The sequence below is a fragment of the Ixodes scapularis genome, unplaced genomic scaffold (assembly GCF_016920785.2).
Source record: "Ixodes scapularis isolate PalLabHiFi unplaced genomic scaffold, ASM1692078v2 PGA_scaffold9__187_contigs__length_104089568, whole genome shotgun sequence".
NCBI lineage: Eukaryota > Metazoa > Arthropoda > Arachnida > Ixodida > Ixodidae > Ixodes > Ixodes scapularis.
In genome coordinates this window covers 62,887,902-62,914,851 of record NW_024609884.1, presented here as the reverse complement: position 1 = coordinate 62,914,851, position 26,950 = coordinate 62,887,902, and the positions used below count along the sequence as shown (strand labels likewise).

General features: G+C 46.0%; 1 protein-coding gene across 2 annotated transcripts in view; it reads right to left on the bottom strand.

Annotated features, from left to right (window-relative positions):
* The window catches only part of LOC8038527 (huntingtin), a 209,288-nt gene that overhangs the window by 53,250 nt on the left and 129,088 nt on the right, over positions 1-26,950 (bottom strand). For both annotated transcript variants that reach the window (XM_040504714.1, XM_029978929.3), the window contains exons 37-41: positions 20,374-20,493; positions 17,008-17,328; positions 12,831-13,008; positions 9,575-9,760; positions 4,427-4,591 (exon numbers count right to left, since the gene is read on the bottom strand). In XM_040504714.1, the coding sequence (XP_040360648.1) occupies positions 4,427-4,591; positions 9,575-9,760; positions 12,831-13,008; positions 17,008-17,328; positions 20,374-20,493 (970 nt within the window). The remainder of the gene's footprint in view (positions 1-4,426; positions 4,592-9,574; positions 9,761-12,830; positions 13,009-17,007; positions 17,329-20,373; positions 20,494-26,950) is intronic.

The following is a 26,950-nucleotide window of genomic DNA, read 5'->3' as shown; positions in this document are numbered from 1 at the left end:
GTGCAAGCCTTATGGGCATTCGAAGGTCTCGGTATAGTATGCAAACATGTGATGGTAAAAGTTTCTGTTTGGTGGCAGTCAGTACGTCTATCCGCAGCCTCATTGCCTGCAATGCCCACATGGCTCGGGATCGAGCAAAACTTTAATATCATGCCTATCCCAAAGGCCCTGTTGAATACAGTCGCCGACCGATTTTTCGGACTGTGATAATTCGGACATGTTCGATAATTCAGACATAAAGGAGGAACCGTGACTTACCCCATAGAAATAGTGTATATTCACGACCAATGTTTCAGACAGCTTGAAGTCTGAAAGTTTGATTATTCGGACAAAATCGTCGCAAGTGATCAGCAGGAAATATTACCGAGAAGCGGCCATTTTGAATTCTATGTTGGCTGCAAATGGATTGGCTTCGTTTGGCTGCACGACTTGAGTACTCCTGAGTCCTACCGCTAGGTGACGCTATGCTAGCCCTTTTTTTCCATTTAGCTATACGTCATCATCATCATTATCATTTTGCTTTGTTTCCTTCCATCTCCTCGCCTCCACCCCACTTTCGTGTCACCAGTCGCCATTCTGCGCTCGTGGATTAGCACCTCTCATCCCGTTCCTCGCACCAGCAGAAAATGAGACTGATGACAACTACCGCCCGCAACCATTGACAGCAGACATTCCGAACGCATGAACACTTCTGTTGAATGTGTACGACGAGGACACGACGCTTGCACAAATGGAAGCAGACATCATCACGAGCAGGCGTAACATGAAGCAAGCCACTATTGACGGCTTTTTAAAGCCCACTTAGGCGTAATAAAGGCAAGTTTTTTCATCCACCGAATTTTCGGACTGCTTGATTATTCGGACCATTTTGGGTATCCCCTCCGAATCCGAATAATCGGTCGGCGACTGTATTGGCTCATAGAAGTTGGGTCAGCTTATTTTATAGCAGTAGGTGTTAGTGACCCTTCCTGGCAAAGAATGCTCATGTACGAAAGCAAAGCCCCACGCTACAGCAGAGGCACTGCTCTCCCTCTCCCCATCCTTCCTCACACACTGCCAAGGCTCTCTCTCGCTCCCCGCCCCCCTTCCCCCGTTCGCTGCCACTCTTCTTGCTCCAGCGATGCTTTCCCTTTCTTTCTTTCCTTCCTTCCTCACCCTCCCTCCCTCCCTCCTCCCTCCCTCCCCTCCCCTCCCCCTCCCCCCCCCCCCCCCCCCCCCCCCCCTCCCCTCCCCCTCCCCTCCCCTCTCTTCCCCCCCCCCCCCCCCTCCTCCAGAAGCTGCCATTGCAAAATACCCACGTCGTCACACCGTGCAGACATGCTCCCTCGCTTCCCCACTACCATCCCCCAGGTTCCGTTCCCGTATAACTCTCCGCACCTCTACAGAACAGCTCGCACACACACTTTCGCTTCTGTGTCTTTCTCCAACACACGAAACGTCTCGCATAATCGTTCCACCAAAGCATGCATCACCTCACACAGGTCTCCTATATCAATCCCATTGAAAGCAAAGAACCCATTGCAAACATTGTAGAGCACACTAACTGAAGCCAAATCGCCTTCAAGATTCCACAACGCAGCATGCATTTTTTACAGCGAAGCTGTTAAGGGATAGTTCCCCCACTATCGTATCTGCGGACAAGCGGCGTGTCGACACAAAACTCGAGTCAGTTCACTGTCACGCTACGTCATCGTCTCGCCTACCAATCGTGTGTGTCCTGTGTCCCGCGACGTTGAGATCGCGCTAGCACACTTATCAGTTGCCCTTTAGACTCACGATGGGTCGGCCGCATGCCGTTCGTTCAAAGGAAGAAGAGCGGGAGCGCAAGGAGCACTGACGTGCACAGCAGCGCGAATGGCCGCAGAAATGCCGCGAAGCCATTATCGCCTCAAGTTCCACTGCGTCGAGTGGTTCCGAATCATTTGCGAAAGAAGAGCAGATTGCCCGCCTGGAACGCCGCCAAGAACAGAAGCAGCGATGTGACCGGCACCGGCGGGCCAACGCCACGGATGACGATTGTGCCACGGGAAGCCAAGCGCAAGCGCGAGGCCCAGCGACGACAGGACGCCATGGCGGCTGAACAGTTTTTATAAATACTTCAATCCCACCGTGGTGCAGCTTCGCTGGGTTTCCATCTTCACCAGAGTAAAAAAGCTGAAAGTTTTTTGGTTAATGTAAGTGAGCATACTGCAGCATTAACTCCTCTGGGAGTCTACAAAAAATGGCTTTTATCACTTTGCTCTGAATTGTAGTTAAGGGCGACCAATACACAATAGAGCTCGGTAATAAAAATGCAGCCGACAACATTTAGCTGAGCCACATGGGTCAAACAATGGAAATGAACAGCAGAGTCAACATACATTGAGGACTTGGCACCATTGGTGTAAAACTGGCAACAATCCTGGTACTATTTTTTTCGCCCTAAGAAATTCCTGTTGCAACAGAAGTGTTGAGATAATGTTCCTTGAATTTTGTAAAATGCCAATCACAAGATACGGGTTTGATGTCCCATTTGGCAGCGAGAGAAGCATTTTCAAGAAGGTAGACATCATCACAAGCCAGGTTAAGGAAGAGACGTAAGGTGACAGTGTCACGCGGTGCGACACAGTGATCACGTAATGTCCCTTTCTGTGACCATGTCGGGTGATTCAATAGTAATGTGATGTCACGGGACACCACTTAATATCATTAAATGTCACGTGACATTTAATGTCCCCTAAACAAATTTAGATGATTGCTCCTCAATTACTACATTCCATGCATTATATGGCTTCGGAGATAAAGGTTGTGGGCACCCTGGCGGCTCCCCAGCCCAGCTGCCCAACTGCGGGGCACAGGTGGCGAACTTTCCCGCGTGGCGGCGGAATCAAGCGAACCACGCACACATCGCGTGTGCCGCCTTGATAAGGTGAATCAGAGGCGGCGCACAGGCAGTCGCTGGCTGAACTCAAGCGCCGCCGGTGCTCGTTGGTTTCTGTTATTATTCTTCATCGTCTCGTCCATGTCCCATTAAATGTAGTTCCTTGGTCTTGAAACCGCTGGCTCCGTGTGATTCCTCCGGGTCGGGTATGCAGCAAGGCAAACCGACTACAAGGTCACTGCCAATTTTTATTCTTATGGTGAATTCCGCTCGCAGATCTCGAGCACTCCAAAAGCGCTCCCATTTGGAGTGCGCATATTCCGCTCGCAGATCTGGCTCGAGCTGGTAATCTTCCGCTCGTAGATCTCTGGCAGCGCTCGCTCCACGGAGCGCATCAAACCCCGCCGAACTTGCTCTGCGGGATTTCACAGATCTCTCCGGAAGCTGACAGAGCGACCCACGTGATTTCCGCCTAAATCGGCAGTGCGCATGCGCGGCGAGGTTGGAGAAGTTGGAGAGGTCGGCGGGCCGGTCGGGCGGTCGAGTTGGATCTGTGCGGGTGCGTCGGTTGTTTACGCAGGATTGTGACGGCGCGAACGCTTCTACCTCGCGTAGATCAGGGATACAAAGCCGGGACTGTGGAGCGTGGTAAATCGCAAACGCTGACATCTGTGATCGTGAGAGGAAGAAAGACAGAAAAGCTGGAGGCAGACGCAAGGTTAGGCCTGTTCATTCTGCAGCCAATGATTGTTTACCTTTTTACATGGCATTCCACCTGCGTTTTCCCATGAAATAAAGCAAGAAGTGATTAGGCAACGACTGCGCAAGTGATGGTTTGTTACCTCTGTGTTTATTAAAGTCATACCAGGAATCTGAACTCCACTGCGGGCAATCGCTGTCCGTGCCCCGCCGCTTTGAGGCGGCCGAAAGGTATGTGACGGTGCCGAACGCGGACGTATTCGCGACATGGGCGTCGTAGTGCGTATAATTTCACCCGGCCTGTGTCGCGTGTTATTTCTGCAGCTAAACATTGACAGTCGTCACTGGTCGTCGGAAAGATCAGTCGGCTGAGGCGTTGGTGGGCTTGTCAAGTTCGAGCAGCGGCCATTTTGAACGGCGGTCGGAAGGGGTGTGGGGGAGGTCGCTCCAAAAATGCAAGTTTATCTTCCCCTCGTGGATTCGGAGCGGGTCCCACGGAGCAGACTTTCGCCTCCCTCGCGGATTTCGGAAAGCGCTCCGGATCTACAAGTGGAATTCACCATTAGTAAATGCAGCTTCTAGGATCAAATACAAACAGGCGTGCCGCATTCCAAAGGAGTTGCCTTTAAAACAGAAAGTCATTCTCTTCCGGGGTCTTAGAGAGCATACCGACAAAATGGCTAGAGACACTTCAGAGTAACGACACCTGAACCATCTTGTTGCATAAAGACCAACGAGCAGCCAGAAAGAAGGAAACTCTTCCCCAATTCCTCCTTTCTATTTGAGGAAGAGGGTGACCCCCCTCCTTTTTGAGGAAAGTAGCTCTGAGGAATGAGCACCCAGAGCTTCCTGGTGGGGCGGCCTCACCGAGAAGGTTGGCCCGGTAGATGTACTCGTGCAGCAGGTCCCGGTCCAGCAACCAGTCGGCCGGAGGGGGCGGGACGGGTGCCTCCCACTGGGGGGCCCACTGCATCTGCCACAGGACGGGGGGCGTGCGGGCAAAGCCGTTCACCAGGGGTAGCCGGGCCACACCTGCCAACAGAACACACATGGCCAAACATCAAATTGGGCCAAGAGAAAAACTGGACTGCAGATCCAATTTAAACAATGTCTCAGTATTGATATTTCACATTTAATTTGAGCCGAGAGTGGAGACTCATTTTTTATTAAATCAAGGCTGGAATGGTTTTTTTTTTTTCTTTTTTTAGAAAGCAGATTTACAAAAAGAATTAGTTTCACTACATAACCAAATTTTCACATGCTTGTATTTATAAAAAAAAAATGAGGTCTCTATAAGACAAGTTGGGTAAAACCTAATGTAACCCGGTCAAACAAAGAAACGACTGTTATTTATTAGAATATATTGCGAGGATTTCTTTCTGGCACTGTCTTTTAAAAAAACACTGAACCTAGTAAAAATATATATATTTTTCTTTTTCTACCTGGTTAGGACAGGCATGTCTCAAAATAAGTTGAAAAAAATTATTTTTTTGCGCAATATTTCTGTCACAATAAAAAAGTTTCGATTTGTGGGTGAAACCAAAATTTTACCCCTGTGGGATGATGATAGCGTTGGTACCCAACTATACTCCGCGACAACTTTTCTTGGCATTTCCGGGGAGAGGAGGAGAGCCCCCACACAGCTTTATTCAGAGCTCAAAATGGGAGAGGGAACGCGTGCCTGTACCCTCCACAGCATTGCCAAGAAAAGTTGTCGCAGAGTATAGTGTGCGTTCCAAGTTCACTGTACCTCAGAGCGCACACTAGTTGGGTACAAATACTATCATCATCCCACAGGGGCACAATTTCAGTTTCTCCCTCAAATCGAAAAATTTGTATTGTAACATAGATACTGTATTGGGGAAAAAATATATATTTTGAGGAACAATATTTTGAGATATGCCTGTTCGAACCAGGTTTTTTCCTTTTCCTTGGTTCAGTGTTTTTTTTTAGTTAAAGGTAAGGCTACAATCGTAACCGAGGAAGCTGACCTACAAAAGTGACCATTGAGTCAATCGAGATGCTCCGATACATTAGCCATTTCACCTAACAGGCCCTAAAGGTGCATTCACACTGCGGAAAAACGCGCGTCGTGAGGTGAGTGTTTGGCTTATTTTAGTATTGAATAAAGTTGCATGCCGAGGAGGACGACGTCGGGAGACGACTTCTCTGGACCCAATTTTTCCCTCGATGCGCGCACTTGAGCCCATCAGAGAGCGACCGAACAGGACGTGTCGTCTTTTACAGTGAAGCTGTTTATGGCTAGGGTTCCGTGGATTTTTTGTGTGCGTGACCAAAAGCTCTACGCTCGCACTGCCACACGCACGCGCCTTCTCCGTATAAAAGATTCGAAGCAAATAACCAAGATAAAGCAAATACGACCGTGCGTACAAGATGCCATTTGTTTTTTGGGCTTTTGCTTTAGAACAGTTAATGCTGCAGACGCCGGCAAGTGCGGTGCATGGAACACCATTCTCTGCATTCTCCTTGATGCTTGGGTAATTTAGCAATAGGTCTATTCAGTAGATTAGTTATCAATAGGCCCCATAAATTTCAAGATCAGTAGACTCTCAGGTAGATAATAAAGGTTTCTCAAAGATTTGCCACTGTGCGACCCGCATCGGCCATGTCTATGCTCGCACTGCCCTCTCTTTGTTTTGGTTCCAAGCAGTTGCGTGCCTAGTTTCTTTTCCTACCACACTCCCAGGGTGGCAATCCCGTCGCGCGTGTCTACTTTCCACCGGGTGGCAGTCCTGTTGCGCATGTCTAGTTTCCTCCGGCTTCTTGGGGTGGGTCTGTATCATGTGCTAAACAGCTTCACTGGTCATTCACCTTCACAGTATGGAATGGCTCATGATTTTATTTCCTGTAAGGACCTGTTTTCGCTGTTCTTATTTTCGATCCACAAGGAAGGCTAAAAGGTAGAGGGGTCGAGGGATGCACAGTCGCTAACGTGGCTGGAAGCATTTCAGCGTGGAGAAAAGCAAGTCGACTGGAACAACTGACTGTGAGCAGTGTTTTATGTGCGTGTATGATGTTGTGAAACTACTCTTCATCGTTGACGCGAGAGCCGCCACCACTACAAGATACAACAGTTCCCCTTCGAAAACACTGTCGCACAAGCTGCATGCAGTGCTATCAAGGGTATGGACGCGCAGGCGTAGCATCGTGCTAAGCTCTGTTTGCACAAAAACGCGCCAAAACAGCGCCTTCTGAAGCTGTGCACTCGAGTCCGTGCCTCTCACATATGCTGCATATAACTGAAGTGTAAATGTATATGTAAATTAAACTCTCACTTGAGCGAACGTCGGTTTAATAAGTATTCTAGAATAAAAAACTTTAAAAAAATTCTCGGAGGTTTTTCTATGCATTCTATGCAAAAAGGTTTCGATTTCGGAATAGCAAATATTTTAGTTCAACGAACTTGATCGGTGGACCCAGGATTATTTTTGCAATCAGTTCAATGAAGTTGTGGGCTATGCAGTGCTGGCATAGTCGATGCCCGCCGCCCTGCCGCCATTGCCTCTGCAGCAGCGGAGTATCTTTGCTGGCGTTTATAGCACCACCGAGGCAAAGCGGTGGTGTGGCAGACGAAAACGAACCACATGGTGTGTGTTTTTTCTTTGCCATCGGTTCCGTTCGGCCATCATAGTTTTGGGTAACAATGGCAGGACAGCAGTTTGTGCGCCCACTTTCGTAATGAGTACAACGAGATGGAAGCGGTTGTCTCTATCAGACAAGCTAAAAATCCTTCAGTGTCTGGACAACGGTCAAAGGCAAGTGGACGTTGCGAAGTACTATGGAATTCCACCATCGACATTGTCAACGGAAGTGCAGCAAAAGTCGAAGCTTGAAGGACAAACTGCGTTCAATCCCAACAGGAAACGACTCTGCAAGGGATATTTCAAGCCAGTGGACGATCTCGTAGCGGTATGGCTTTGTCACAGCAACAAGCAGTGCCAGAGGGAGTGCAAAAAAACATAGACTCTCTGGACAGCTTTTTTACTTTGTGCGCTTTAAGAGCGCCGGTGCAAATGAAAATTGCATATTTTTTTTCAAAATGAGAAAGGCAGCAACGTAACTGTTACGTACTTCGTATATATCGATGTACATGACTTTATAAATTGCATTTCACACTTATGACTCGATGTATGCTGTGTCCTATGCTGTTCTATATTCTAGTAAATATATTAAGTTTAGTGAACTTTCAGTTAAGTGAACTACTTCCTTGGGTCCCTTGAAGTTCGCTCAATTGAGAGTTTACTGCATATAATCATTGCCGTTGTCCATTCACTGAAGACAGTTGTCTCTGACAGCATATGCAATCGCAAAGGCAAGGAAACAAGAATCATACGAAGCAGACGAATAAAACAAATGACAGGAGGACACTTAAGACTGCATACATACAGGAATGATTCCTACACGTAAGCAGTCTTAAGAGCCGAAACGGGGACTTCCACAACAAGAAAATCTGCCAGTTTATCTACTGGTGGAGAAAGTGCATCCCCTCATGTGGTGCACATGTGAAGGGTAACCACACAACCAAAGCTCATAATCGCAGCTCACTTTCTTCGTGGAAATATTACAAACTTTATGACTGCCCCTAGTGACCTATTATGATTAAATGACAACCTTTTGCGATTACGAGATCACGTCACTTCTCCCACCATTGGGGTAACAAAGCTTTTACACAACTCCAGTACACAGCAACTATCACAATGCTACTCAAGGTCACTTTGCTGGCACAGTGGTACAGCACCGGATTATAGAGGTTGGTGGTTCGATCGATTCCTGCCGAAAGACAGTTTAAAGAATTAAATGTTATGATTGAAACCCCCTCATACCAGATATTTTTTTGATCCGTGTAATGTCCCCACTAAATTTACGGGGAAATTAATTAGCGTACAATTATACACCAATTCAGGTAAGATCACAAGTTACTGATCAGGTCAAAAGCGTTTTCCTAATAAATTTAGCGGGAAAACTGAATGGGTATATATACACCAATTAATGTTATATGACCCCATGACTGGACATTGTGACACGAGACCACACTATGTTACGTCGGGTCAGATGATGTGACGTGGCACAGTGTTAAGTCGTAGTGTCACGTCACGTCACACCAAGGCTTGACACCGTGATGTCACGTGACTCGAAATCGCACGACCTGGTCATATCACCTCACGTAACACCGGGTCATGTAACCAGTGGTGGTCTAGCCATTTCAGGTTTTGGAGGAATTTTATGAGCAAGAAAAATCCAATTTTGGAGCAATTTATATCATATAAACACCCCTTTTGAAACAAAGAAAATCTCGTTTTGGAGCACCGTGGTATCAGGAAAACTAAACATTTTGGAGCTGCACGAACAAATGGCAATTCTGTGCAGTTTTTTATTGGTGATACCAGTGCCCATTCATTAAATCAGATCGTGCAGCACATTAAAAACGCGCAAGCAGAAAAAAAAAAAAAATTATGTTTGCTCATCTTTAGGACTTAGCAGTGGCGATGCACAAATAAGCAGCCACAACGCCGCATATCACAAGGGTCGCAACAACACAATGCCCAATAATGCCACCTAGCTGGAAGACTGGATTGGATTGTGATGGTGATTTTCCACCGGGCTCCCAGTCGAAAACGCCACACCCACCGGGTCGCCAGTCAAAAACACAATTCTTAAAAAAAAAAAAAAAAAGGATTCGTTTAGAGATTGATTAGCTCTTTTTGGCGCAGTTTGGAGCAATTTGGCGCAATTTGTGTCTTTAGGAGCAGCAAGGCGCAGGCAAAGGGAAATTTATCAAAATGGCACAATTGGCGCAGCTGGACCACCCCTGTGTGACGGGTTGCTATCACGAGGCACCACAACTCAACGCCATAACGTTGCATCACATGACCGCGTCGCATGTTGGAGATAAAGGTCTCTGCCAAAATTTTGTAAGGATAAGTAGCTATCTTATGCTTTTGTCAGAATGTTTCATGATGCTCTCGGAAACTCATGTTAAAAGGAATGAGGCACCTGTGATAACTCTGTGCAGCATGGTGCGGATGAAAGTGGGGATGTGGGGCTCCCTTCCGGCATGCTCGAGCCAGCCCACCAGCTCGGCCACCTGGACACATGCCTCCCGCACCGGAGCCCGCCCTGCAGCCAGGGAGTCGGCCGGGGGCTCTTGCAGGGCCACCGGGAAGCTCCTCCACCCTTTCACTGCAAAGGGCCAGAAGTCCTGTCAAGATGGCTTGCAGGGGCAACACATTCGGCCACTAAAGCAGCTCACTGGCAAACAATTCTTAAAACACGCTTCCCAAAAGTTCGCTTAATTGCTGGAGTAAGCTCAAACGGCACAGACCTATGCTCTCGTCTGCCTTTCATAGCACTGCACGCAACTTGCCAAATGGTGAAAACCATCTCACAAGGTGGAAACTCTACGGATGAGAACTGTAGTCGGCGAGAGGTTAAGAGTAAAATGGAAGCTTGTCCCACCTCTTTCCACTTTAGCAGAGCATATGCAGGAGAGGAGGTGGGAGCAGTTTCCACTTTACTCTTAACCTCTCGCCGACTAAAAAGGTGTGCAAACCTTCCACTTTGAATAATTGGCAAATAGAGTTTTCTATTCAATTTGCAAGACAGTTCTTAGTCTTTACACCACCCAAGTTTGTTTCTTTTTTTTTTTTTTTTTTAATTTGAATATTAATAAAAGTGTGCGAATATGCTAAATTTTGACTATGAATAGAAAATGTTTAATATTAAATTTGTATTCAATTTTGAGAAATTGCTATTTAGCACTTCACAAATATTTTTCCGCAGTTGAATATTCTATAAAGTAACCAATATTTAAGCAAAGAATGAAAAAGCGCCCGGCGGGGTGTGCCACAAAAATGAAGAAATTGTAAAAAAAAAAACTTCATACGTCAATTTCATTTCTCTGGTAAGCTCAAGCAAAAAAACTGAGACGTTTACAAATCTCTGGAATGCGAAATTAAACACAGCTCTTGAGGTAGTTTGATTTTGCGATATACTGTGCTAAAGAATTTGAAGAAGGAATACCTGATATTCGTGCGTACATAATATAAATTATATATATATATAACTATACATAAATAAATTAATATTATTAGATAAATTATTTAATAATAAATATAAATTAATTATTTATTACATCTATATAAGGAGAAGGAGCGGAAGGAGCGGAAAATTTACGCCATGTGACATCAGCACCAATTCAGTTTCCTTGCTAAATTTAGCGGGGAAAATGACGTCCCATGGCTTCATGTCACGTCACCTATGAACAAATACAATTCCCCGCTAAATTTAGCAGGGAAACTGAATTGGTGTTGAGCTCATGTGGCATCAGTTTTATTGCTAAATTTAGCGGGGAAACTGAATGACCAGTGTTGCATTATGGGACGTCACAGACCTACACATCAATTCAGTTTCCTTGCTAAATTTAGCGGAAAAAATGACGTCCCATGGCTTCATGTCATGTCACCTATGAACAAATACAAGTCCCCGCTAAATTTAGCAGGGAAACTGAATTCGTGTTGAGGTCATGTGACGTCAGTTTTCTTGCTAAATTTAGCGGGGAAACTGAATGACCAGTGTTGCATTATGGGATGTCACGGACCTACACACCAATTCAGTTTCTTCGCTAAATTTAGCGGGGAATTGAATTGGTGTATAGGTATTTAGCATCACATAATGCAACGTGTGCGGTGACGGCGATGGCACCACCGCGAAACACGAGAACGAGTGCCTGAGAGCTGCGCTCTAAAACAAGTCAACGATACACGAGCCCTTGGGGTTCCTCCTTTCCCAGAAGGCAATAACGAAACCAAGGGGAGGGGTCTCCTTTTCTAGTCACTCAACGGGGCACGCTATGCTTTTCAAATCTTGTTTCAGAATTTTCTAAATAAAAAAAGAAAAGGGCAACTCAAAAATATATGAATGCAGCATGTGCATGACGACGCTATATCTTTGCGTACCTATGCTTTTGGGTATGGTCACCTAAAACTTGATATTATGAACAGCAGCAAAACACGTCTGCCTGATTTGAAAAGAAACAAAAAACATGCAGGGAAAAGCGAGCTGCTGACATGCGCACAATATTGCGCGTATCAACAGCAATCCTTAAAGGCAAAATATTGATGGTCATCGATTTTTATCAAATTTTCACCGTGCACTAAATATTCACCCCCGAGTATGTCTACCAACTATCTAATTAAAATATGCATTTTCTTGTGAGAAAATTAACTTTTAAGTTTTCACATACACCTCCGAATCACCGGCTGCCGCTCTACTGGCAACAACGAGCGGCGGCGGCACTGAGACCATTGTCACATCAAATGCTGTATCTGAGAGCAGACGCTCTCTCCTCTTCGGCGTTGTGAGTTGAAGCGATAGTGAGAGTCTATGGTTTTACGGATTGTGTCTGGTTTAGGCTATTTGCAGCATGCAATGGAGGGTGGAGGGAATCGGTGCTGTGCTGCAGGGTTCAATAGCACCACAAAGAAGGGCAGCAGTGACATCACATCGGTTTCTAATCGAGAAGTCTCTGCGACCGAAGTGGGTCCGAGCAGTTTGACATGAACGCTGGCTCCCAGCGTTCGAGTCGTGCTACAAAACAGTTCAAACTGTGCTAGCAAACAAAACCTTCCACACCACTCTACTTCTGAATCTACATCTGGGTCCACGTTTCGGCAAATTGCAAATGCAGCTACTACGGATGATCCCCTCAGAGGCGATGGCGGCGGATCGAATGCAAACGGCAAATCGCCTCAAATATCGTGCTAAAAACCTTGAAACATTTGCCGGTCATTCCTCGACCCAGACAAGTTCGATGAATCATAGTTCATTGTTTCCCACGGACGATCGTGACGGCCCTTTGACTGCTTAAGATGCTCGGCAAAAGAGGTTCAAGCGGCCTATGTGCTGGTGTTTATACAACATCCGACGTCACGACAAGATGGAAGACCAGTGAAGCGGCGAACCTTCACTAGAAGACCAGTGAAGGTTCGGTTTTATCGCATTTCTACGATTCAAACTTCTTTTAAAAGTTTTGGGGAAATTTATTCGCTACTCTAGGCTCAATTTCATGTGCTCTTTCAGAAAATATGTTTAGGTGAAAACAGCCATATTGGTTGCCACAGCTCCATTTTAAAGCGCGCCAGTTTTCATCTTTGCTTCTTTTGGACTTCAGTGGTTTGCAGAGGCGACCCTTAGTGGGCTCCGCATGCATCGAAGCAGAGAGTAAGAGGGGGACATCCCCCCGGCTGCTCACGCTGCGAGACGAGGTGGTAGATTGCTGCCGCGACCGAGCAGACCCAGCTGGCATGCTCGGGGAGGCCCATCAGAGAAGCCAGGCTCGGGCAGCTCAGCACACAGTCCAATGCTCGCAGGAAGGCCTCCAGCTGGCTGCATGAGAAGCGCTCCGGACTGTCCGTGGTCCACCGGATCGCCTGAAACCAATGGGTTACCGAGATCACTTCCACGGGGCAGCACACCAACAAATGATCCCAGGCACAAAGATAACAGGCAGCCCAAGGATACCATTCCAGGTTTTTCCAGTTTATTCCTGTCAAAATTGCCAGTTTTCGAAGGGTACAATTTTATTGCAAATTCTGCATTTATCCGAGTGTGCTTCCATTTAAAATCTACTTTCCAGAAATTTGGCACGCGGCGGAGTTTGGTTGTTCTACCGTAAAATACCGCAGAAGCGCCCACTTCGTCAAGCGCCCACTATTAACATGTTAAAACTTGGGAATTTGGCAAATTACATGTTACCGTAAAATACCGAGCAAGCGCCCACTCAAAATTATGGGATAATCGCGGAAAACTCGGGGATGGGTGCTTGTTAGGTCCGAGAGCAAAAACGCTGAAGGATCACATAGTCGGGTGGGCCCTTGCTCGGTTGACCGCCGAATTTAAAATGGCGGCCATTTGATGTTTGTTTTTGAAATCGTTCAAAAATAGGGAGTGGGCCCTTAATGTGACATGGGCCCATGCTCGGTATTTTACGGCAAGTGCCCGATTTGACCGGACAAGTGCCCAGGTCTGGATTAATCCAGTTTTCAGTGAAAGTGGGGTGGGTGCTCTGCCCAAAAATTAATTAAAGATAAAAAAAAAAAAAATTACACAGGCTTGATCATGCTAAGACCAGGGAGCAAAGGCTGCGTCCCGCACAAACCACACTCCACGTGTCGTTTGTGCTAGATTTCTCAATACATTTATTAACCATTTTTTCATTTATTTGGTTTTCATTTCATTTATTTTTACTTCATTATACTTTTATGATTTTTCTTTATTCGTTATTGATTGCATTTCTTATTTTTAAATTTTTTTTATACTTTTTTAAATTTTAAATCATTCATATTACTTATGTATTTGTTTTATTTATTTTTCTTTATTTTTATTCACAACCTGCTGCTGTCGGCAGCACTTTTGGATTCAAACAAAAACCCTGATCCAACCAAACCAGCTCAGTGGCCATAGCATCCGACTGCCACCGAGCAAACTTAGGTTCGAGCCCCACCAAGGGCTCGAACTTTGTATATAAACTTCTATAGGCTATCTAACACTCCCAGCGTGTCACTTGTTATGACGCTCGTTCATGGCAATTTTATCGTAGAACATGTTGCATAAAACACACATTCTCTGCTAAAAGCTAATTTAATGGAGAGCAATATTCACGAGCAATCTGCACGACCATAGCCGTCCACCGCCATAAAAACACAAACACCTCTTCACTTGCAGGAGGTCCAAACGGTACAGCCAAAACTCGAAACACTGGCTAGAACGATCCCATAATTTAAATAAAAAAAACAAAAAAACCCTAATCATTAAAAAATATATTGAAATTTTTAATTTTTTTATTTACAAGTTACAAACATGCTCTAATTACTACACATTTATGAAGATACATTCACCCAAAGTTTCATATTCAGGCTGTTTACAAGCAGGTTTTGTAAACCTTTTCCTATTTTCTCAGAAATAACTTTTAATCGCAACATAGAGTTTTGCCCTCATCTCTTTGGATCTAGAATTTGCATCTGAATACTTTTTTTCGAGGTTGGATACCTTATAAATCAGAGAATGAAACAAGACCAAGATTTTTTAAAAATGTTAGCGACAAGATTTCCTAATTGGCAAAAATTCGCCTTCATACTTTGCATAATGTTGACCGATGCAGAATAGGTTGTGTCTTGATGTCGACCTGTGTCGATCTGTTGCGTCTGTTTTGCCCATTATACCGTAGGTGTTTTGGGGTAATCTGTTAGGAAATGAGACATCAACACACGTCAATCTTTGTCATTCGGCTTTATGCAAAGCACCAAGGTAAGCTATAACTAGGGTTCTGTGTTTTTAGGGGGGTTTATTTCTCTTCAAATTCGGCGGTGTTTTTTCTAGGTTTATGTTTTTCCAGAGATTCAGTGTCAATATTGGATGTTGGACAAAGATTGGTACTTACTGGCGTTTATGTTGCAAAAATAAATAGAGGTCACGGGCATACAATTCCCCAACCTCCAGGTAACATGCGCACAACCTCAAAACTTGAAAGACGTTCCGGTACCAATGAGAGAAGAAAACGGGACAGTAGGCATTGCTCCCAAAAAGAAAAGCAGCCGCAGGGATAGTTCAGTGGGAGCCATGTTTCCCATCGATACAAAATAAAACTCTAGCAAAAGATTTCTTCCTGTCAAACTTGGGCTTTCTCATTCAAGAACATCTCCAATTCGGGTCTTTTTGGTTGTGCCCGATTTTGATAAAACGAGCGGCCCTGTCTTGGCGGATCTGAGGACGACCTCTCGTAAGACACGGAAAGCAACCGATGCTGCATCAGCTCAGATGGATGCACCGAGAAATCGTTGTCGACTGAAAGCGATTGAGTGAAGCATGCTGCACGGTGTGTTGTGAGCTCTGCCTGCAAGTAGAGCGGCAATCTGCCATATTTGTTGTATCTTCCGTGTTCTATTTTACCTTTTCTTTTACTTAAAGTAATATTTCGTTGCTGAAATTTTGTAACATTTAGTGTGCTTCAAACCTAAGCACTCCCCTCTCGTGAATCATTGCGAATTTGAAAAACAAAAGGGGTGCTTAGAATTGAGTAAATATGGTAGTTTAGTACAAAGTGTCCCACAATTTTGTTTCGTTATTGCGATCTCGGATATTAGAGTTTTTTGGACAAATCACATTTGACAAATATTTCATAGGCCAGTGGTTTCCGGAGTGAATCCCAGAACTCTGGAATACCCCTGTTACATGAGCAATCTCAACTGTCGTTGAACTCACTACATTTGACTGAATCGTGATCTACCAGAGTTACACGGCAGCACCAACTGTCATTGAACTGCTAAGGACAGTTGAACTTGACTGAGCTCGCCGAAGCCAGTTGAACTGAGTGGACTTGGCCAAATGAGTTCAAGATGGCGGCTTCTATGGTCATGCCAAAGACACCCAGCATTGGCAACACACTTTCTGCTTTGGAATGCAGATGGAGGTGTCCGGACACAACCGTAGCAGCGAATATTGTGGGAGGGAGCATGTTTAGAGACCAGAGCTGCTTTTAAAATGCTTCCACCAGGAGGCAAAAGCCTTCACTCTATGAGAGCCACCATTGGCGATGTCGGCAGAGATGCGGTTTGTAGTGTTGTGCGAATATTCAAATATCTGGTTGTTTCGAAATAATGCGCTATTCAATATTCGCTTAGAGTTGAACTGCAATATTTATACTTTTCGAAGTGGTGATCGCGGTGAGTTAGCCCCGTCGAGAGCGCTTCTCGCAGTGCACAGATGCTCAGCAAGAAGCGCATTCAACGGAGCTAACCCGCCAAGATTATGTAAAAGTACATGCTAGGGTGAGGCAGCAATGTCTCACAGCCCATATTCATCATTCATGCCCGTTTTTTTTTTGTTTTTTTTTTTGGTCATATTTAAAACAGAAGAATGAATATTTGCATACAGCAAGAAGACTGATAGATCCCCTCAATTGGGATAGCTGTGACAAATATCATTTACATGCCACAGTTCATGAATATAGTTATATTAAAGCTGATTGCGCTTAGAAGTGGACGAGTGGAAGGTTGGAAACAACCTTCACAAGTTCAGCTGATGTTTTGTTTAAGCATGGTGCACGATAGCGAAAGAATTGGAAAAACTATTCGAGATTTGATTCATAAATATTCAGCCAAAAACACTATTCATTTCAAATTCGCTTCGAACTCAAAATCCCTTATTTGCACACGCCTAGTAGTTTGCATTACGTCTCTTTCGTTCAAAAAGTTTCTTCACTTCAAAAATAAAGAAAGACATATACATCTCATTCCACACAAACAATAAACGGCACGCCTCTATACTCAACAATTTAAAAAATGCCAGATTTTGATTCAGCTGGGATCCATCTCCTATGAGTGGAACGCTCCCTTGCAAGGGTGAAACCAGAGTGCTGCAGAGCTGCTCACCTCGGCACAGAGCACGGCAAACCTGACAAGGTCCTCGAGGCCATCCATGGGGACGTCGGCCGCCAGTGAGGTGAGGCCCTCCAGGTAGGCCGCCGTGGGTGGGGCCAGGCGGCCCACGGCATCCCAGAGCGGGCCGTCCGCCAGCAGGGCAGCCAGGTCCCTGGGGCACTCTGCAGCCGCTAGCTGGGGAACTTGCGCCACAAGCCGCCGCAGTCGGCTCAGCACGCTGGACCGGGCCGCCCGGTACAGCGCCGACTCGGCCGTGCCGCACCGCTGCGCCCCCAGCCGCAGGCTGGCACACACAATGGCGGGGCTCACGTCCTGCGTCCAGAGCACCCGGGTCGCCTCAAGCGTCGGGCCCAAAGCGGCTGCCGTGCCTGGAGTGCGTCTCCGACCCACGTGTTTAGCGTCCTACACCACCCGTGCATTCAAAGCGGTCCCCAAGGGGCAAGAAATGATGCTCCAGAAACTGGCATGTCATGCTAGAGAGTCGAGATACTCAAACCACGGAAAGCATTGGCAATTTAATGGCGGATGTATCTCCTGCACAGATTGTCACTCGTGAGCGTGCGTGCATTGCCACACAGAGAGGATAGCAAGAGGAGGCTCAGCAAAGCTTGAAAAGGCTTGCAGATGACTGACACTTTCGCCTTCCCCTCGCATTATGCATTCCAAACGCATCCCATTAACTATGTGACCCCAAACTAGCAGTTCAAAACTCTCAAATCTAGGCACACCGGTCAGGCTGTCAGATGTGGCCATCCCGGTCGTAGGAGTTCCGGCAAAGAAGACAAAACCAGCATAATTGTCACTGCTGTCTGCAGCGTCCCAACTTTTTCCCACAGGAGCTTCTATGGACTGTCGAGCTGAGAGCAAGCGTGGCAGGCAACAGCACATTCTATGATGTGATCAGGCAGGAGACTTTCTTTTATGAACCATATACTGCTGATTGAACTGTGACAAACCTCAATCCCTCACTTAGCCTTAGGCCATAGCAGAACGAGCCCACCTTGCTTCTCTGTCCCTAGCTAAATTTTGTACTCTTGCGAGGCATCTTGAGAGGCATTGTGAAGACTGACTGACTGTACACTTTGCGGTTTCTAGGCGGTAGCTTACGCCATCTAGCAAAGAAACAATAAAGTTTGCAAAAAATTATGTCTCTCGTCAAATCATCTACCTCATCAATTTTGTGTATTATCACGCTTATCTGGACCTTCTCCACAAATCACATAACCTACTTTTTTGTGATTCTAATCCTTTGTTCCTACGTTCTTCCATCCTTGCAAGCAATACCCAGCGCTCTCCCCAAATCCGTTACCCCTTTTGGGAAGGCAGGACAAAGCCCTATGCACTTTAAAACCAAATTTTCTAGAGTCTCGCTATCACTATGGCATACGGCACATATGTGTCTATCTCTTGAAATTTCACCCTATACCGTATTTACTCGCATAATGAACACACCCCCACAACAGGCATCAATATTTTGACTTTTTTTTTTTCTCTCGCACCTCCAATTTTCGGCTCCTTGAGTCTCGAACTGCGTCCAACTCAGCCAGCCACCGAGACAATTTTCTTTTGCTCCAAGCGGCCGGAAAAGCCAAGTCAAGCATAGCAGTACAGGAGCGCGTAATGACTGCAAGTGCGTAGTTGCAGAACCGATCACCAGTAAAACCAAGCAGCACCTAACAAAGCTGGGATCGAGGAATCGCCCAGCCCCGGACATGTTTCGTCCGTCGGATGCATTGATGTCAACAAATATGCCTTCATCTGTGGTCTGTTTTCAGACAGTGAAACTGTGAAAGTGGTTAGACCTAAGAACGGTCGTGTTGCTCTCTGTGCTGAGTCAGGCTCTTAGGGCGCTTTTCCTTCGGCAAAAGGCACACCGAAAACACCCTAAAAAGATTCGCAATTTAAAGAGCATGGTTACTGTGGCGCACCCACAACCAGTCGCAGGTGCATTTCCGTCAGTGGAGGTTTGCCACAGTACCGTGCCATGTCATATTAGCAGCTAAAATGACGTTTGCGCAAAGTGTGTAAAAGCAAAAATTTTATCTTCTGTGATAAACGCACTCCCCCAACTATGTGTAAATTTTTAGGAAAAAAAAGTGTGTTCATTATGTGAGTAAATACAATATATCTTTGTCCAAACACTGAAGAGCTTTCTCATGAATTATCAAACACCTGTTCCTTTCTTATGTCCTGTTTTTGTGAAGCAAATTGAGCAGCTCTCGCAGATATAGCGAAAACAAAAGAAAGTTTTTGAAGACGCAGACCGGTCACGCTTCACTGCTGCCGCCGAGCAGCCACCCAGAACAGGCAGCAGACGATGCTGCAAAATGTACTACAGGTTTTACTTGAGCTAGTTGGTACATACTTGAATATGGTCAGCTGAACAATTACAAATTAGAAAAAACCGTGAGAGAAAATACATACACACCGCTGACTATCAACTAATTTTAACAACATCACCATTTTAGGGCGGCACCGGAACGCATATGCATGTGAACTAATTGAAGCTCTGGCCATCGAAGACAGTGCTCAACTGTGCGTGAGCACCCCGTCTATCACAATCCACCCGAAAGAAAAGCAACACTTGGGACGTGGCACGAGCCGCATAACACCCCATCGCGCGGACATGGCGGATGGCTCTCATCACTAGCTGTAGTAAAGGGAAAAAAAGGAAGACGAGGTATTAAAGGCAGCAAGTTGATAGTCAGCGGTGTGTATGTATTTCCTCTCACGGTTTTCTCTAATTTGTAATTGTTCAGCTGACCATATTCAAAGATGCTGCAAAGGCCGGCGTCGGCGGCCTCTGCATCGTCGTCTGCTCCTTGCTGCTTATCGAGACGTTCGGCTGGCACTAGTGCAAACGGTGAGGACACGAGTTTTATTTGAACACCAATGCACTACTCGCGTGATGGTCTCCCATTTGAGGAGTGCCAACAAACTGGAAACAGTTAGGTGCCAGCCATATAACACATTTTGTGTTAAAAATAACTATGAATGCTTTTCAACAGAAGTCCCTACTTCCAGCACTTTGTCCATCCATGCATCTGCATAAACCCCATGGCATGGCCACCTCAGCACAACCATCACATGACCTGCTGACGTCACGTGGCATCACGTGGCATCACGGTGTCACGTCATTGTGTCATGTGACACCATGACTTGACCACATGACACAACACCAATTAAAAAACATGTTCTTCCAAATGACCAATTGATGTCTTGTATAAATGTTAAATACCGCATTTTGTGCATTATAAGACTTTGGAGATAAAAGTCACTTCCAACTTATTTTTCAGAAAGCTCTTGATTAGTGGAGAGAAACCATGGCCACAAGATCCACAAAAAACGCTGACCAACCTTCAGTTGCAAAATGGCCTGAGCATCTTCGTAGCCCAAGTTGGCCAGCAATTGAGAGCATTCCATGGGCCAAGCTTGTCCTGAACAGCAGCGCTCCCGCACTTGGCACAGAAACCATTCCTGAGAGAATACAGAAAAAAGGCCAAACATTTTTGGTTAATTTGTTCAAGAAAGTGGGAGCGGGTTACAAAGATTTTCTGGCAATAGCACTACACCAACAAGCAAAGGCACACATACAAGGACCAGTGCTAGACCTTGTTGCATGTGTGCTTTTATTGTGTGTGTTAATTGTGTTTTTAGCTTTGTTCTCCAATAATGAACCAACTCACATAATAAACCAACACCCAAGCTTTTGCTCATTGGAAGTCAGGCTCTTAGTGAGCCTGGACATACACACATAACACTCAGAAATAGGAGTTTCGACCCTTCACTTCAAGTTCTGTTGCAGATAGAGACAGTTGAACTTTTAAGTGCCGCAACATAGCTTCAAGTCAAATCACGCACTCGCATTCATATTATCTGTCGATGCACATGGGCATCCTGCTAATGGAAAAAGAAACATTTAGGAGTGCAGATAAATGCCGCTGTATTTTCAACAGGCAACAACATTTAGCAGCTTTTTCTTTCAGCACATCTAGTAAAGACGATGCAAGCTCAGCAAGCTGCCCTAGAGACACTGCACATTCCCAGAGTACTGCATTCCACGGCGTCTGCTTGACCGGAAGTGTTGAGCCAACCGAGCTTTCTGCTTGGTTGGCAGATTTCGGTGGAAGACATGAAGGATATCGGCCATATTAGTGCCAGCAAAACATTATACAGGCTTGATCATGGTGACAAAGACCAGGGAACACAGAATGTGCCCCGCTCAAACCAAACTGCGTGTGTGGTCTGTGCTAGATTTTTCATCATTTTTATCATATATTTTTATTTATTTATTTTTATTTTATTGATGTTTTGAAGTTTAAGGCCCGTTCACACTCTTGCGACCTCTTCTAACTGGGTTCCTTAAAACCTCTTACAACGAGAGGACACACCGGCACCATCTATTGGGTAGCAGTGTAAACTTGGCGGTCCTTCATATTTTCTATTTCTCTCGCGCATTATCCTTTCTTTCTTGGCTCGAAAAACTTTTGTGAAAGTTATAAACGAGCCTTTCTCATAGGTATTACGCACATTTGACCTCGGAAATCCCACAAAACCTTCGCTCTTGTGAAATGCAGTTCCAGGGTCATCGCATAGATGGCGCCAGTGTGTTCTCTCATCCTAAGAAATTTTAAGAAGTTTTAACAGACCTCGTTTCTCTCGGTCATACTCAGTTGCAAGAGTGTGAACGGGCCTTTACATTTAAGTTTGGATTTCAGTCAACAAAAATTGAAAGTGTGCAAAGAAATCATGAGCCATTCCACTCTGTGAAGGTGGATGACCAGCGAAGTTGTTCAGCACACGACACAGACCCACCCTGAGGAGCCGGAGGAAACTAGACACGCGACGGGACAGCCACCCGGCGGAAAGTAGACACGTGCGATGGGACCACCACCCCAGGAGAGCGGAAGGAAAGGAAACTAGGCACACAACTGCTTGGAACCAAAACAAAGAGAGGGCAGTGCGAGCATAGACATGGCCGACGTGGGTCGCACAGCGGCATATCTTTGAGAAGCCTTTTTTATCTATTGGAGAGTCTACTGATCTTGAAAATGGTGCCTACTGAATAGACCTACTGCTAAATTACCCAAGCATCAGGGAGAATGCAGGGAATGGTGTTCCATGCACCGCACGTGCCGGCGTCTGCAGCAGTAACTGTTCTAAAGCAAAAGGCTAAAACAAATGGCATCTTGCACGCACATTCGCCAACGCTTTATTTTGGTTATTTACTTCAAATATTTTATACGGGAAAGGCGTATCGTGCGGCGTTGGTGTCTGCAGCAGTAACTGTTTTAAAGCAAAAGCCTAAAACAAATGCAATCTTGCATGCCCGTTCATCAACGCTTTATTTTGGTTATTTACTTTGAATCCTTTATACGGGAAAGGTGTGCACGCACGGCGGTGCGAGCATAGTTTTTAGTCACTCTACACGAAAAATTCGCGAAAGCCTAGCCATAAACAGCTTCGCTGTAGAACACTTAATACGCATTGTTTACGACCGCTACCTTCAGCACTGCTTTTATTTTGATTACAACGTTCTTCTAGATAAGTTCTTGCTGAGGCCATTCTCTGACAGAACAGAATGTGACTTGATTTTTTGCACAAGATAGTAAATGGAATTATAGATAATGATTTATTTTTATCCAATGTTAATATCTATGTCCCCTCCCATTTGACTAGGAATCGCGCTACTTTTTATGCCAATACCATATGCAGACCTTCACGCTTGTCACATATGCAATCACTTTTCAGTCACTTTGACAATCCAGGTATTGAAATATTCAGTGATTTTTCTGTTTACCGCAAGCAATTGCAAGGGTCGCAACCAATCTGTATGCCTGTTTCATTTATTTTAAGTTAATTTGGCGCTTGCTTGTTCTTTGTGCACCAAAGTTAAGACCTTCGGGTTGTTCTTGGGCACACGAGAATAAAGATTATTATTTCTATTTTTATTTTATTTTTTTACCATGATATTATGAGAGATCGCCCACCTAAAATCAATCAAAAAAAAGTCGGCTGCCTTTCGGTGTATAATCAAGAAAAGTTGAAAAATGCTTTTTTGAGGTCATGTGTCCCTTCCAAGCTTGTTATGGTGTCGATCGGCAACGAAGCAAAGATGACTATACTTCCCAGTCAGCAACGTTTGCTTATATCTCGCCATAGCTAACTAGCCGCATTTACGCCGAGACCATATCATTGATCCCAACACTACATGACTAGAAATGGGCTATTTTTCAGCGTTTATAAAAATATAGCCATCAAACCAGAAATAGGGGTGGGCTATCTTTCGGGGGTGGGGCATCTCTCGGGATTTTACAGTACTTATTTTTTCTTTTGTTATTTACTTTATTGTAGCGTGAGCTACACTGGGCCGAGGTTGCGCAGTTTCGCGTGGCTCGCATAATGAGCCGTGCTCCGTGCTGCGCAAGCTTGAGGAGCAGTGACGTCACACGGTGCACAGCTGGCGCGCCGGAGCCGCCGCCGCCGCGCGCTCCGCCGCCACCGCGCGCCTCGCCGGTCTGCACATTCCAGAGGAGTGACGTCATAGCCGCGGCAGACGCAATGGCGCCGTTGCGTGCCCAGCTGTGCGCCTCCGTTGCGCAGTAGCCAAGTCTGACGCTGCACCGGAGCTGCTTGATAGCGCCTCTCATTTTGTGCGCATAAGCTCACGCTACGTATATCCTGGCATAGCCGAGCTAAGCCACCACAATTTTTTTTTTAGATATTTATTTAATTTGTCTATTATTTTATTATTTCTATCCTAGACCTGCCCTTCTTGCCAGCGCATTTGCATCCAAATAAAATAATTTTCCCTTGCAAACCAGGTGTGCTAGCAGCTCAGTGGCTACAGTATCTGACTGCCATTGCAAAGACCCAGGTCCTTGTGCACTCGTGGGGCATTGCAACAAGTATGAAAGAGCATTGTAAAATAGACCAATTTGTCTCCTGCGAACCACTGATTGCAAGTAACAACAAGAATATCATGTGCGAAATCTCCTTTATTTAAAAAGAAAATTGGAGATCACAAAAATGCCATGTTCATAGGGCAGACAAATACTTTTTGCAACTTGTATGACTATAGTGGTACAGTGTAGACCGCATATAACGTATGTCGCGGGAGTCGCGAAAATCCTCACTATAAGCGGTACCGCGCTATAACCAAAACATCAATTTTTCAGGCCAAAATGCATGCCATTACACAACTAACCTTTGTAAAAGAATTTATTTTATGTTAGATGAAAAATAAAGCTTAGTTTGAGGAAAGTTTTTATCTCACCAGACTAGTACACTTTTCTCTCAAGTGTATCACACATTTTGAAAGAAATGAGCGACTTTTGCCTGGCGCAGCCTTTTAACGGCGTCGCGGGTTGCGGACGGACGTTGCGAGCGTTCAGGATTGCTAACCCTAATCACTTTTCTCCGGCAATGAAAACGCGTGAAAATTCGCATCCTTCATACGGTACGCACCAGTAATACCTTCAACTTGAGCACACGCATGAAATGCTCCAAATAAGAAATTCGGGCGATGTTCGAAAACACAAATGCTTAGAAAGCACCACTGTAGTCGAAGTAAACAAACACGACGACACGGGCGTTTCTGCAGTCTTGAGAGCGCCGCCATAACATCGCCGCACGAGTAGGTGGATCTTCCCTTCTAGTACGTGCTGAGTTATCATAGCGACACGCAACGAAAATTCACAGTCAAGGATAGCACTTTCACGCGGAACGATGAGATTCTACCACGCCATCAACGTCGACGATCGAAACCGACGCGATGTTTGCGGACAGAAGCAGCCGGCCGGCCGGCCCGCGACCGGCATGCAACGCGCGCGAACACTTCTCCTCGACCTGCGATTGGTCTGTCGTTGCGGTTGTTTCCAACGCAGTGGAAGGACGCACACACGTGAACGACACGTGCGTGTGTCCCTCCGTCGCTATGGCAACTGAAGCCCCTCTCTTCGCTTCTCCCCGCTTCTTCGAGAAACCTCTTTGCCCCGCGAGTGCCGCTTGCGGCTCGCGCCGTTATCTAGTGTCGCACAGGGAAGCGTGCTCTCTGCGTCGGTCAGTCGGCGCGGTCGCCGGGCTGTTCCGAAAACCGCACTATAACCGGTATTTCCCTTCGCGCGCCTGCATTTTAAGCGGTATGTAATTACATGGAGTTCTATGGGAGGCGAACCGGTGGTTTAAAAAAGCCGCGTTATACCCGGTTATGCACTTTAAGCGGTTATGTTGTAAGTGGTCTATACTGTATACATTGTTACAGAACCTTGGCAGTTGCATTCTACACACCTCAGAGCATAAGCATGCCAAATTTGGTTGGGATGGGACTACGTGAAGTACAAAAATTCTTGCACACAAACTTTGGAGATGACTCAAAACAACAAAAGGAAAAAAAAACAAGCTTGAATGTTATCATGGATGTGCACCAGTAAAAGAGTGGCTTAGTTGACATAAAATTTGACCACAATGCATGCCAGGGCTTTGCAAGACGGCACAGAAGTTTAGAATTGTCCCGCGCCATATGTGGCCCCTTCACAATCCATGCTAGCAGTGTTCGGAACACGAGCCCACTTCACCATTCGGCAGCAACAGGATCTTGCTTCAGCAGTCGCTTTGGTGGTCATGCTCCATGGCAATGCATTTCTTCTCACACTTATTGCTGAGCGTGATGAGTTCCTGAGACGGGAGGATGCCAAGCTCCTGTAGCACCTGCTCGAAGCCCGTGTGTCCCTTGTTGAACCATAAGGTTGCAATGGCAGTGGGCATCTCCCCGACAGTGCCCTAGCTAGGCAAACTTTGTCTTGGGGCGCAGCATCCAGATTTTGCTATTGAGTGATTCATCAGCATTCTGAGTCTTCCCTTGTATGCAGCAGGACAGCAGCTTTTCCTCCCTCAGCTTCTTGTAGATGGGCAGCATGGCCTTGGCCTGAGCAGTTGTGAGGGTTGGAGTGTGTGGCAGTGCTGGTTCACCCAAGGCTTGTGCTCTCTTGTGTTTGCACCAGGAAGATTCCCCGTCAGGACAGAACTTGTGGCTGCTGGCAAGATCAGTGGAGCAGGAGTGAAAATAAAATGCCCAGACAGCACAATACATTCCCCGGACACCTCTATTGCTGGTGATGGCGATCTGAAAGTAGCTCTGCACCCTCTGGATAGTTCCATTCTTGAGCTTTTGTCCCCGTGGCAGTGGCATCTTAAGCTTCTGGAGTCCAGTGCTTAATTGCTTTGCCACGTGGTTTGTGCAGTCTTCTTTCACAATGGGGGCACTCCCATGAAAGTTTGCCTCAGACACAGCAGCATACGCCTTGCTGTCTCCGTCACTGAGGATTGTCGTGAATTGGAGAGAAGTCACACACGACAAGGTCCTCTGCCAGATCCTCATTGCAGCTTCTGTTTCCATGGCATGGGATGAGCCGTCAGTGTTTGTCTCACACACCAACTTGAGGAAGGCTTGCCAGAGCTCCTCCACTCCTTCATCCTCGAAAGCTTTGCACCTGCAGCAGCTCAGACAGTAGTTTGAGAAAACTGCGGCGTCTAAGCAGAATCCTGTGTCAACAGATATTACTGTGCCAATGCAATTATGGCTCTTGTGTCCTCTCTTCTGCCACGCATCGTTTAGTTGATTAGCTTTTACCTCTTCTGCTGTCATCTTCCTGGTCCATTCCAGGTTCACGGCAGCAGCTTTCGTTTCGACAAGGTGCACAGTCCCTTTCGCTTAGCAGCCGATTCCTGGACGGCGAGTTCGCACTTTCCGCAAGTCGAGCATGACGCGCCACTGGCGAGAGCTTTCATCCCGCCTATCTCGCAGATCACAGTAGTTGCACGCTCATCTCCAGCCCTCTCTCCGTTTTCAAATATCCTGATCTTTTCAGATGCACTAATGAACTCGTCAGCGCTGCCGATGAAACTCAAGTGATCATACTCGGAAATGTCGCCC